Source organism: Myxine glutinosa, chromosome 12, assembly GCF_964187855.1.
Source record: "Myxine glutinosa chromosome 12, kmMyxGlut1.1, whole genome shotgun sequence".
NCBI lineage: Eukaryota > Metazoa > Chordata > Myxini > Myxiniformes > Myxinidae > Myxine > Myxine glutinosa.
This window is the reverse complement of record NC_136272.1, coordinates 60,750,688-60,763,274: the sequence shown is the minus strand read 5'-3', so window position 1 is coordinate 60,763,274 and position 12,587 is coordinate 60,750,688. Positions and strand designations below refer to the sequence as shown.

The 12,587-nt window shown below is 43.8% G+C and overlaps 1 protein-coding gene across 3 annotated transcripts in view; it reads right to left on the bottom strand.

Moving 5' to 3' along the window:
* Window positions 1-12,587, bottom strand: part of LOC137437451 (mitogen-activated protein kinase kinase kinase kinase 5) — a 176,132-nt gene that overhangs the window by 84,195 nt on the left and 79,350 nt on the right. For all 3 annotated transcript variants that reach the window (XM_078766850.1, XM_078766849.1, XM_078766851.1), the window contains exons 11-12: window positions 9,161-9,242; window positions 3,055-3,174 (exon numbers count right to left, since the gene is read on the bottom strand). In XM_078766850.1, coding sequence (XP_078622976.1) covers window positions 3,055-3,174; window positions 9,161-9,242 — 202 coding nt within the window. The remainder of the gene's footprint in view (window positions 1-3,054; window positions 3,175-9,160; window positions 9,243-12,587) is intronic.

Below are 12,587 nucleotides of genomic sequence, written 5' to 3'. Positions count from 1 at the left end.
ACATTATCCTCAAGTACCCTCTGGTACAATGAATAATTCATAGTGGATTCTATGATGGTGAGCTGCCCAGGCCCTGATGCAGCAAAGCTGCCCCAAACCATAATATTTCCACCACCATGCTTTACAGTTGGTATCAGGTTCTTGTGGTCAAATGCTGTCTTTGGTTTTCAACATGTCTTCTGGTACTGTGGCCAAATAGCTCTACCTTTGACTCTTCTGTCCAGGGCACATTGTTCCATAAGTGCTGGTCTTTGCCTAGGTGTTCATTGGCAAACTTTAGTCTTGCCCTGATGTTCTTTCTGGACAGCAAAGGTTTCCTCCTGGCACACCTCCCATGTAGATCAAATTTGTGCAGCCTCTTTCTAATGGTAGACTCGTGCACTTTGACATCAACAGTGGCAAGAGCTACCTGTAGGTCCCGTGATGACATTCTGGGGGTTCTTAGAGACTTCTTTCAGCATCTTGCGGTCTCCTCTTGGGCTGAACTTGCTGGGGCGGCCTGGCCTCAACAAGTTGGCAGTTGTTTGGAATCTTCTCCACTTGTAGATGATCTTTCGGACAGTCGAATTATTGATTTCAAATTGTTTGGAGATCTTTTTAAATCCCTTCCCAGACCCGTAGGCATCTATAACCTTCTTTCTGAAGGCCTCAGAGAGCTCTTTTGATCTAGGCATGGTGACGCCGCACACTTCAACAACAAAGAGCAAACCAAACTAAATGTCTGAGGTTTAAATAAGACAGGTTCCTTCAAGTTCCTCTCTAACGATGTTTTAATCATTTGCACCTGAGCTGGTGCACCTGATTCTAATTTTAGGTATTTGAAGTAGTCATAAATGTAGGGGTGTACTTACTTTTTCCACATGCAAAATTTGCATTTATGTTTATTTAAATTATACAATGGACGACAAAATGTAAATGTTTCATGATATTTGTTATATTATATCACCTTTATCTATCAATATTGTTGAAATGAAGATCAAATCGATGTATGTTGAAATATGTTGAAAAAGTCAAAACTTTACATGGGGTGTACTTACTTTTTCACATGACTGTAATTATTTGGCATGGGGGCGGTGTACTTTGAATGTATCTGTACTTGTTTCAGATTTTGTTATGTTGCAGCCTTATGCTCAAATCGTTTAAATTCATTTTTTCCCTCATCAATCTGCACTCGATACCCCATAATGACAAAGAGAAAACAGGATTTTAGAAAGTTTTGCAAATTTATGAAAATAAAAAACTGAAATATCACATTGACATAAGTATTCAGACCCTTTGCTATGACACTATAAATTTAGCTCAGGTGCCTCCCATTTCTCTTGATCATCTTTGAGATGTTTCTACACCTTGATTGGAGTCCACCTGTGCAAAATTCAATGGATTGGACATGATTTGGAAAGACACACACCTGTCTATACAAGGTCTCACAGCTGACAATGCGTATCAGAGCAAAAACCAAGCCATGAGGTCGAAGGAACTGCCTGCAGAGCTCAGAGACAGGATTGTGTCGAGGCACAGATTTGGGGAAGCCTACAAAAAAATTTCTGTTGCATTGAAGGTTCCCAAGAGCACAGTGGCCTCCATAATTCTTAAATGGACGAAGTTTGGAACAACCAGGACTCTTCCTAGAGCTGGCCGCCCGGCCAAACTGAGCACTCGGGGGAGAAGAGCCTTGGTAAGAGAGGTGACCAAGAACCCGATGGTCACTCTGGCTGAGCTCCAGAGATCCTGTGTGGAGATGGGAGAAACTTCCAGAAGGACAACCATCACTGCAACACTCCACCGATCTGGGCTTTATGGCAGAGTGGCCAGACGGAAGCCTCTCCTCCGTGAAAGCCACATGAAAGCCCTCTTGGAGTTTGCAAAAAAGCACCTGAAGGACTCTCAGACTGTGAGAAACAAGATTCTTTGGTCTGATGAAACCAAGATTGAACTGTTTGGCTTCCGTCTGAAACCAAAACCTATCTGTACACACAAACACAAACGCATGCATACCCAATTTAAAAAGTGAAATACATGGCAGCTGTCGAGTCTGTAATGCTTGCATATCTGGGAGGATCACAATAAATATGTACAAATTGGATATATGCAAAAGTTTGCCTTCTACCGGGGATTGTATACAATTGTTGTCGGTTTATGCACTCACTATACGACCATTTACACAAGTTACAAAGGCCATGCAAGTTTCCCTGAGCAGCAGGTGAGTTTATAAAAGGGGTTTGCTGAAAAAGCTCAGGATTAATGGTTGTGAGAAGCACAGGCAGCTCTACCTGCAGTAGGTATGGAAGGCAGAGCCTCTGCTGAGGGATAAAGGGAAGCCTGCGCACACAGGCGCGTTTCAGATGCTGAGACACAAAGGTACAAAATGGTGGAGGAAAGTAAGGTGGGGATGGAAGTAAAGGGAAGTGAAGGTGGGGAAAGGTGTGTGTGTTTGATGATGAGGTAAATGGAGAAGGAAATTGGGGGTGGAGTGAAAGTAAAGTGGGTGTGGGAAGAATGGTGGGGCGAAAAAGAGCAAACAAGGTGAAATAAGGAGAGCAGATAAAGAAGAAGAAGAAGAAGAAGAAAATGAAGAAACAATACTAAAGAAAAAAAAAAGATAATCACAAAGGACTATAAAGTAATTAATCAGACTATTCAAGCAACTCTCTGTAAAAAGAACAAACTTATTGGTGCGCTAAATAATATATTTCTACAACATTCGATAACTCAATAATTCTATGCGAAATCACGTGGTCTTACGCCAACGTGTAATCAGAGATTCTAAACTGCATCTCAAAAGATCTGAAGGATGGAATAGGCTCAATAACTCCATGACAACAAGGCCGAACACAACTGCCTGGAATATCACTGCAAGTGCTCATTAACCATACTGTGGGGAAAAATGAATAATAACAAACTGTGGCCCGTCCATCTGCGCAACAGCTACCCTAACACGTTCATATACATTTTATACACGTTAACACTATTTACATTTGACCTCATTCTGAAACACACACTTTAACCATTGTAGTGTACCAGGATGTTTTGAGCCACCAGATTTCCTAGAATCACCTCCTGTTCCTCGTCGTCGGCGTCGGGCATACTGGAGTTCTGTGGATGCTCCGGGTTGCTTGCCCGATCCAGCAGCTCCGTGGCCAGCACTCGGGATAGCGACTGCTGGAAGAAAGCATGCTGCAAGCAGCACAGGAGCAGCACACATTTAGGACACATCGAAGTCTCACGTGCATAACCTAATCCAGACAATTTTACTTCATTCTTGTTTACGAAAACTGATCGATCAACGTGTAGCCAATATGATCAAATTCCTTATTGTGAAAGAAAGGACAACGGTGTGACATGTATATATCAGAGTGTAACCCTAATTTTCCCCCATTATCATAGGTACCATGACAATCACAAGTACATATGGGCAGGGTGCAGCCCGAAGTGGAGATCGGTTTCTGAGGTTTGGGACATGGAATGTGGGGACAATGACAGGGAGATCAGGAGAAGTGGTGGAAGTATTGGTCAGAAGAAGAGTGGACATATGTTGTGTGCAAGAGACGAGATGGAAGGGAAGTGGTGTGAGAATGGTGAAGGGTAGGCAGGGACAGAAATACAAGTTTGTGTGGCAAGGGTGCCCGGAGGGCGTGAATGGTGTTGGTGTCCTGTTTTCTGAGGAGTTTGGAGACAGTGTGGTGAGTGTGACTAGAGTGAGTGATAGGTTGATGATGGTGAAAATGATGATTGGAAAGCTCTTGGTGAACGTCATCTCGGGATATGCTCCGCAGGTTGGTCGAAGCGATGAAGAGAAGGACAAGTTCTGGTGTGCGATAGAGAAGCTGATGGAAAACGTGAAAGATGAGGAAGATGTTGTGGTGGGAGGAGACCTGAATGGACATGTGGGAAGGAGTATGGATGGTTTTGGGGGAGTTCATGGGGGTTACGGATATGGTGTGAGAAATGGAGAAGGTGAAAGGATTTTGGAGTTTGCTGATGGAGCTGATTTGTTGATTTGTAATACTCAGTTCCAGAAAGAGGACAATAAGCTTGTTACATACACGTCAGGTGGGTCGACGACAACCGTCGACTACCTGATGGTGCGTCGGCGAGATAGGGGGCACCTCCGGGACACAAAGGTGATCCCGGGGGAGGAGGCTGTTTCACAGCACCACTTGGTTGTCTGCGACATAAGGGTGAAAGGTGCGAGGAGAGCTCGGCGGGTGAAGTACCAACCGAGAATGAAGGTGTGGAGGTTGAAAGAGGTGACAGTAAGGGAGGCATTAAAAGAGAGGCTGAGTAGGGTAGAGGATGATGTGGTTGAGCTTGAAAGTGGTTGGATGTCAATGAAAGCTAGTCTGTTGGGAGCCGTTGGTGAGGTATGTGGATGGACAAAAGGACCACCGAGGCACTCGGAAACATGGTGGTGGGATGTTGAGGTTGGAAAGAGGATTGACGAGAAGAGGAATAAGTTCAAAGAGTGGCAGAAGGCGAAGGGTACGGGAGCAGAAACAGCAGAGCATGAAAGTTATAAGGCAGCCAGGAAGGCTGCAAAGAAAGAGGTAGCAAAGGCGCAGGAGGCATGTAGGAAAATGTTCGGAGAACGCTTGGATTCGGAAGAGGGTCAGAAAGCAGTATTCAGGATTGCAAAGCACATAGCGAAAGAGAGGTGTGATGTGATGGGGGTGAGTTGCTTGAAGGATGAAGTGGGACAAATCGTTGTCGACCCAGATGGAATTAAAGGAAGATGGAAAAGATATATGGAAATGCTGTTGAATACAGAGAATGAATGGGATGGCAACATAGAGAGTAACCCAGTTTTAGGACCGGCAGAGAAGATAACTGAGAAGGAAGTTGAGGAAGCGATAAAAGCAATGAAGAGTGGAAAAGCGGGAGGGCCGACGGGAGTTGTGGGAGATATGTTGAAGGCAGCAGGAAGTTGGGGTGTGAAGAGAATGACAGAGATCTGTAATCTGGTGGTGAAAGAAGGCCGCATTCCAGTGGATTGGGAACTCAGTACCCTCGTCCCTCTATACAAGGGGAAAGGTGACCCTCTGGAGTGTGGCTCGTTGGCTGGAGCGATAAAGTTATTGGAGCATGGAATGAAGGTATTGGAAAGGGTGTTGGAGAGGAGGATAAGGAAGAAAGTGAAGATCGACGAAATGCAGTTTGGATTTATGCCAGGAAGAGGAACGACAGATGCGCTTTTCATTGTGAGGCAGTTGCAGGAGAAGTACATGGATAAGAGGAAGAAGTTGTTTTTTGGGTTTGTTGATCTGGCATTCGATAGGGTTCCACGCAAAGTATTGACATGGGCATTGAGGAAGTTAGGAGTGGAGGAATGGTTGATCAGAGTAGTGATGGCAATGTACAAAAGAGCACGCACAGCTGTAAGGACGAAGGACGGGAACAGTGGTGAGTTTGAGCTGAAGGTGGGAGTGCATCAGGGGTCGGTACTAAGTCCACTACTATTTGTAGCTGTGATGGAGGTGCTGGCTCAGACCGTAAAGGAGGGTTTACCGTGGGAGTTGTTGTATGCAGATGATCTGGTGTTGATTGCGGAAAGTATGGATGGACTGAAGGAAAAGATGAACAAGTGGAAGGAATGTATGGAGACAAAAGGTCTGAAGGTGAATATCGGAAAGACAAAGGTGATGGCAAGTAATAAAGCATGTGGTGATGTGGAAAGAACTGGGAAGTGGCCATGTGCTGTGTGCAGGAAGGGTGTCGGAGTGAACTCCATTCAATGTACAATGTGTGCTGAGTGGGTTCATCAAAAATGTAGTGGTCTGAGAGGGTCATTAACCAGTGTGGCAGCTACATTCAAATGTAAGGTGTGCACAGAGGGAGCTGCAGATGGAGGAAATGTTGAGTTGGATCTTGGAGACGGCATGAAGCTGGAGGGTGTGAAAACATTTTGCTACCTCGGAGACATGCTGAATGGAGAAGGTGGATCAGACTCGGCAACGGTTGCTCGAGTGAGATGTGCATGGAAGAAGTTTCGGGAACTGAGTGGCGTGCTGATGAGGAGGAGAGTGTCGCTGAAGCTGAAGGGAAAGGTGTATGCTGCATGTGTGAGAAGTGTTATGATTTATGGGAGCGAGACATGGGTAATGAACATAGAGCAGCAACGAAGGCTGGAAAGGGTGGAAATGCGAATGGTTCGATGGATGTGCGGAGTATCGTTGAGAGAGAGGAAGACAAATGATGAATTGCGAAAGATGATGGGAATATTGCCTGTGATTGATGCTGTAAAGAGGAACAGGTTGAGATGGTTTGGTCATGTATTGAGGAAGGATGAAAGTGACTGGTTGAGAAGAGTGATGGAAGTTAATGTAGAAGGAAGTAGAGGACGGGGAAGACCGAGAAAGACTTGGCTAAAGATGGTGGAAGAAAAAATGCGGGCAAGGGGGTTAACAAGGAGAGATGCAGAAAATAGGGCAAAATGGAGAAGATTGTCATGGGGACCGCAAGGCTAACCCCCGCTCTCGCAGGGAACATGGCCTTAAAATGCATGTTGTTGTTGTTGTATCATAGGTACCATTTGAATTTTCACAAACACGAGCATTTTCTTTGAAGCAGTCAACTTTCTAACTTGCACTGTCTGCACCTTTACCACCCATTTAGGCCTTACACACCCTGAAAAGCACAGCGAATCATCCTGTGATGAGTGGGGCTGAAAGAGCAGTAGAAAACAACAGCAAATAACATTTTTCAATCGATCTAGTCTTGAATGAAAGTAATTGTTGATTGGCTATTCATGGACATCTGCAAATGTGGCAGAACTTCTGACTCCACCTTCCTTGCAAACTCCAGACATCTTCCTTCCCTCTCGATCTTCATATTCCAGTCTTCATATTCCTCCCCCTTTTCCTGCTACTCCTTCTAACCTCTCCTCTCCTATCTTAATATGAAAATCCAGCACAGAAGAACTACATCATAAATACATCTCTTGTTATTGACAATTGATGGCCAGAGGGTGGTCGGAGGAGGGGGGAGTGGGGGAAATTGGGGTGGGCGTGGGGGAACAAGAAAGACAACTGAAGGAATGGAATATAATTTAGAAATATGAAGTAGAATTTGACACAAATGTGTCGAGGAATATGCCTCCGCCAGCATTAGATGTCACCCCACTTGTGTTTTATCTCAGTTAAAGGTCATGTGAAAAATTAAAGGTCCCTTGAGAGAGCAAGGAGGGGGTGGAGAGAGAGGAGGGAGTGGAAATAGAAGAGGGAAATGACATAGAGGAGGGAGAGGAGATAGAGGAGGGAAAGGACAGAGGAGAAAGAGGAGATAGAGGAGGGAGACGAGATAGAGGAGATAGAGGAGGGAGACGAGATAGAGGAGATAGAGGAGGTAGAGGAGATAAAGGAGGGAGTGGAGATAGAGGAGGGAAACGACATAGAGGAGGGAGAGGAGATAGAGGAGGGAGACGAGATAGAGAAGGGAGAGGACATAGAGATGGGAGGGGAGGATGGGAGGGGAGGGGAGTGGAGGAAATTCTGTCATTTTGCACAAGTAATATGTAGATGGGCCCTTAGTGGAATTTCCTATTGCTTTGCCAATAATTTTGGAAAAATATGATTCCAAGTGTCCAATTTTCACTGTGGAGTAAATCTATTACAAAATCTCAAATTTCGAAAGAAAAATAAACTGACAAAAGAAAGACAAACCAAAGCATGAGATGAAATGATTGATGGAAAAACAGACAGAGTGTTCAGACAATTCTGCCAACATAAGAACGTTCACGCGTCCTAAAAATCCTGCTTTGCTGCTCTTGCACATCCTCTCTCTGCCCTTTTCACCTTGTCATTTTCCCTGGGTCATCTCCAATCTGTTTGGAAATTCGCTAATATCACTGCATTACATAAAAATGGAGCAAAAATGGATCCCCTCAACAACAGATCCATCAGGTGACTTCCAAACATCAGCAAGGTCAAGGAATCCATCATCGCAGTTGACATGAAATCCTTCCTTTTCTCCAACAACTTCATCCCAGATCACGAATTTGGTTTCAGACCAGGTCACTCCATCTTGGACATGCTGATTCTACTCTCCCAACAAGGGATGCAGGCCCTAAATGCCAGACACGAGATTAGGGCCGTATCTCTCTCATGTCTCGTGATTTTGATACAGACTGGCATCGTGCCGTGCTCTCCAAACTCTCTGCCTATGGAATCCAAGGCCAGAACTCCACACATGGCATACTGAATTCCTCTACTCTTCCAATCCATCATGGCTGTGCCCAAATTCCCATTGTCAAATTGCTGTATCCAACTTTTCATCATCAAATTGCTAAATGCATCCATCTTTCCACATAGATGTGCCAAACTTTCATTCCTTCATGGCAGTGCACAAATTCCCATCGTCAAATTGCTAAATGAATCTTTCCACGTGGATGTGCCCAACTTCCCATCAAATTGCTAAATGCATCCATCTTTCCCCATGGATGTGCCCAACTTCCCATCATCAAATTGCTAAATGCATCCATCTTTCCCCATGGATGTGCCAACCTCTCCCCAACCCGCTCCATCCCCAAGCCCAACCCCTCGCCATTTCCACTTTTAAAAAAATGTATGTGACAAGTTGTGTACACCAACTACATTTAAGTATAACCCAATAGATTGCAGCACGTCTACTCTGTATGCGAGAGGTGAAGGTATCGAGAGAGCATGACAACACGAGAACACCAAGACGAAGAAAGAAAGGAAATCTCTGAAAGTTATTGAGTGCATGATTGGTAAAGAGTATCAAAGATGGAGTTTGGCAAGTTAACCACATCAAATTTGGGACTTGCTCCACTTGTCCACTATAAATCCAAAACTTTGACTAAAGGATAAACAAATTAAATTGATATATGTGGGAAAATTACATGCCCAGACCATGAATCAAACCCAGGTCTCTGGTGAACCATACCTGTGCTCTGCCATCTGAGCTATCTGGGTGACCCTGATCAATTCATTTATTTAAAAGGATAAATAACGAAATGAGAAAAAATAACAGATGTATTTTACTTTCACACTAGAACAACCATCCTCATATACAAGATGAACTTTCCATTTGGAAAAACAACTACTACTCTTCAGAAGGAAAATGTTAAAAAACAAAACGTTTTCATTTATCTCCATCACATTTTGCTCAGAGAGTGTGCCGATGGCAAGTCTTAGTGTCCACTCACAGTTAGAAGCTTCTCAGCTGTCGGTCGCTTTTTGGGATTCTTCGTCAGGGCTAGTTTAAGGAAGTTGTGCAAAACCGGAGACCTGTGAGAAATGCAAGAATGCCAGGCAGAGCAAAAGCAAATTAAACCGTTAATGACATTGCAGGGATAACTTGGCTGTAGCACTTGCTGCAGTGATGGCGGAAGAACGTAAACCCATACACAGTGGATGGCAATACCAATTGGGGTGCTGTGGCCAGGCTAGCAAATGGGCCAAAATAAAAACAACAATTATGGGTTAAACTTACATGGACAAAAAGTAAATAAAAATATTAATAAGCGTAATAAATAGGGTGGAGAATTCTCAAAGTAGTTAAATAGTAGATCCTGAGGACAAACACATCTTTGTCAACTCAATGTAGCAATCGAAAACAGTTCCTCTTCATACTGTGTATGTTCGTGAATACAGGGCAAGTGGTTCTAGTTACACTTTCCTTATACATATATATATTGTAACGGATTTGGGAAACCGTGCACTTTGTGTAATTGATTGTAAATATACCCCCTTGTAAATAATGTAATGATTCTTTGTAAATACCTCCATTCATGTGAAGATCAAAAGTCGTCCTTTAGTTAGTCCATCGCACACATGTAGAAAACCATAGAACCTCTCTATAGTTATTTCTTTATTATGTGTTTCAGTTTAAGGCTGTGTCTCCACTAGTTGACCTTGCGCTGCACCAAATGAAATAAGATAGATCCCCTTTTCAATCGTCCCAAAGACTCCATTACCAACTGCATTCGCCTACATTACCAACTGCATTCACCCTCCATTGCCCATGTGCTTCAGCTCGGAGAAGAAGGGCGTGGCCCGCCCATCGTCATCAAAAGGTGGAGCCAGAAGCCCTTGCCGACCAACCAAGAATGAGTGGGTTTGGCTTGAGAGGGCGGAGAAAGAAACATCGAGCAGGTTCGAGGGCGTGGCTATAAAACCCGTTGCATCAGCCCCCACCGGAGATGCGTAAGGGAGCAGATGAGTGAGGGACCGCAGGTGCATAAGGAGGCAGATGAACGAGGGAGCACGATTGAGAACGCACGAGTCAGAGGACACGCACGAGGCAGAGTACGCCTGAGGAAGCTGCCGGTGTAGAGCCGAATACGTGGAGCTGCCGGCTCCTCGTTTCCAGCCCGGAGCGGACCTGCAAAAACCTTCCAGCCCGGTTGTCCCACCTGAACCTTCTCTCCCTCCAGCCAATTCTACCTGCAATTCCCTATTCGTGAGAGTCTGTTTGTTCTGTCCTGTGGGTATAAGTTAAGCTTGTTTTGAAGAATTGCACTGTGTCTTCTTTCCCTGTAAATTACATTTCTTTTCTTCTCTTTGATTTTGGTTTGTGTAAATAATTAATAAATACCTGTTCTCCCTTTACTTTGGTTTTCATTCACATCCGATCGCTTTCGTGATTTTTTAATTGAGTACCTGTGGTGCGATTTCGGCCAACGCTTATGAATCGGGTTAGTCTTTGTTAACGGCTCGAACTCCGGGTTGCTAAAACCGCTCGGCAACTAGTCCATCTAAAACCGTGGTTCGAGCAGAAGTTATTCCCTCGTTCCCGGCTGGCGGTAGTAATTAGGTACGTAGCGAACCCCTAGGCCTAACAAGCCCTACCTACCGTCGGTCCGGGAAGGATGTTGTAGCTTCGAGGACTCACGCCGGTCAGTGACAGACAAGGGGATCAACCCCCCTTGGTAAGGGGAAAAGGCCGACGTCGAGATCCATAACAATATATTGATCTGTTCTTAGGCGCCATGATGGCACACGGTGTGGCAGCGCAAGGGACAGGATTTTCTTTTGTTTTTACCAGCAATGAGTACGATGAGTTTTCAAATCCTCCCATCGGCCACTTCATGGGTACTCGAAAGTGGGTGACATCAGAAGCAGCTAAACTAAGCAATTTTCTAAACAAGGTAATTATAATAAAACAAAATATTATTGCAAAAAGAGATGTATGGCATGCTGAAGTATAGACAGTTGTTGTTTCGTATGCAGCCTGTAGCTGCTGGATGCATCATTTTTCTGGACAGTAAAGACCATTAATTATGTGGTACCCAATTGGCAAGTCCGTGTCATTAGTCACAGTGACCTTTGCCGATTTAGTGATTTAGTCAATTAAAAAAAAATAAAAAAACACCTTTAGAGGCCATTTTTCCCCGCAAAGCGGGGGTTGGCCTTTTTCGGGGACCGTGGTTGTTGTTTTTCGGTCCCCTTTTTGAAGCAATGTTTTACGGCCGGATGCCCTTCCTGCCGCCAACCCTTTTTGTCGCAATTTAGTCAATAATAATAACCAGTAATATAATAATAAGTCAAAATAATAACCAGTATAATAATAACCAGTATAATAGTCAATAATAATAGTCAAAATAATAATAATAATAATAATAATAACGAGTGATTTAGTAAACACCTTTCAGTTGTATCTTGAGAAGACTGCATTCACCATGCAAATGAACTTCAGTAGGCTGGTTACTTTGAAAGAATAGATTTTATAAATGTACATGTTTATAACATGATAAACTAGAACGGTGCTCGGTAGAGCGCATACCTCCGAAAGGTGAACAGTTTACGTTTTGTATCCTGCTGATAAGCCGGATCTGGATTCGGACTTGAACCAAAAGCTAATTGGCTCATTCTTGTCGCCTACCCAACTCGTGCACCAAGTTACGTCCGAATCCGTCCACAACTTTTTGAGATATCGTGATGTGTGTGTGTATGTTTATATATATATATATATATATATAAAGGAGGAGTGTCTGTGTGTGTGTGTGTGTGTGTGTGTGTGTGTGTGTGCGTGTGTGTGTGTGTGTCTGTCTGGATGTCCGCTTATAACTCAAGAACTACACATCGGAGAAAAGTTTTAGACACAGATTCGGAATCAGCATAAAATTCCGGTGGTTATAGACTACTTTTTATTTTAATATCAATGGTTTAAAAACCGGGCCAGCTGCAATTCCATGGTGTAGTTTGTGGCAGCGCTATTGCCCCTTTCCGATCCCATGACGCATTGCGGTTCCGATTCGCAATAAGGTCTATGCGCTATCACCGACACTTTTCCACCTTTTCCATACCTTTTAATCAGATTTACCTTATCGTCCATCGTAACCACATTACGCTTGGAAACACTAGCATTATCCTTCTTCGGACCCATGGCTAACACAGACACAGTAAAGGAATACTGTACGTCGCCTCTGTTTTGAATGAGAATCGGCAGTTGCGCGTACGTACAGTATACTGTACGTACATATTTATATATTTTTAATGTGCTTTTTATTGTATTTTAAATTGTTTTTTTAGCTTCTTTTATTGTTAATTTATGTACTATTTTATTTATTTTAAATATATTTTTAAGGAAAACAAATGTTTTCACGTCCGTAGGAGTGACGTAATGTCGCA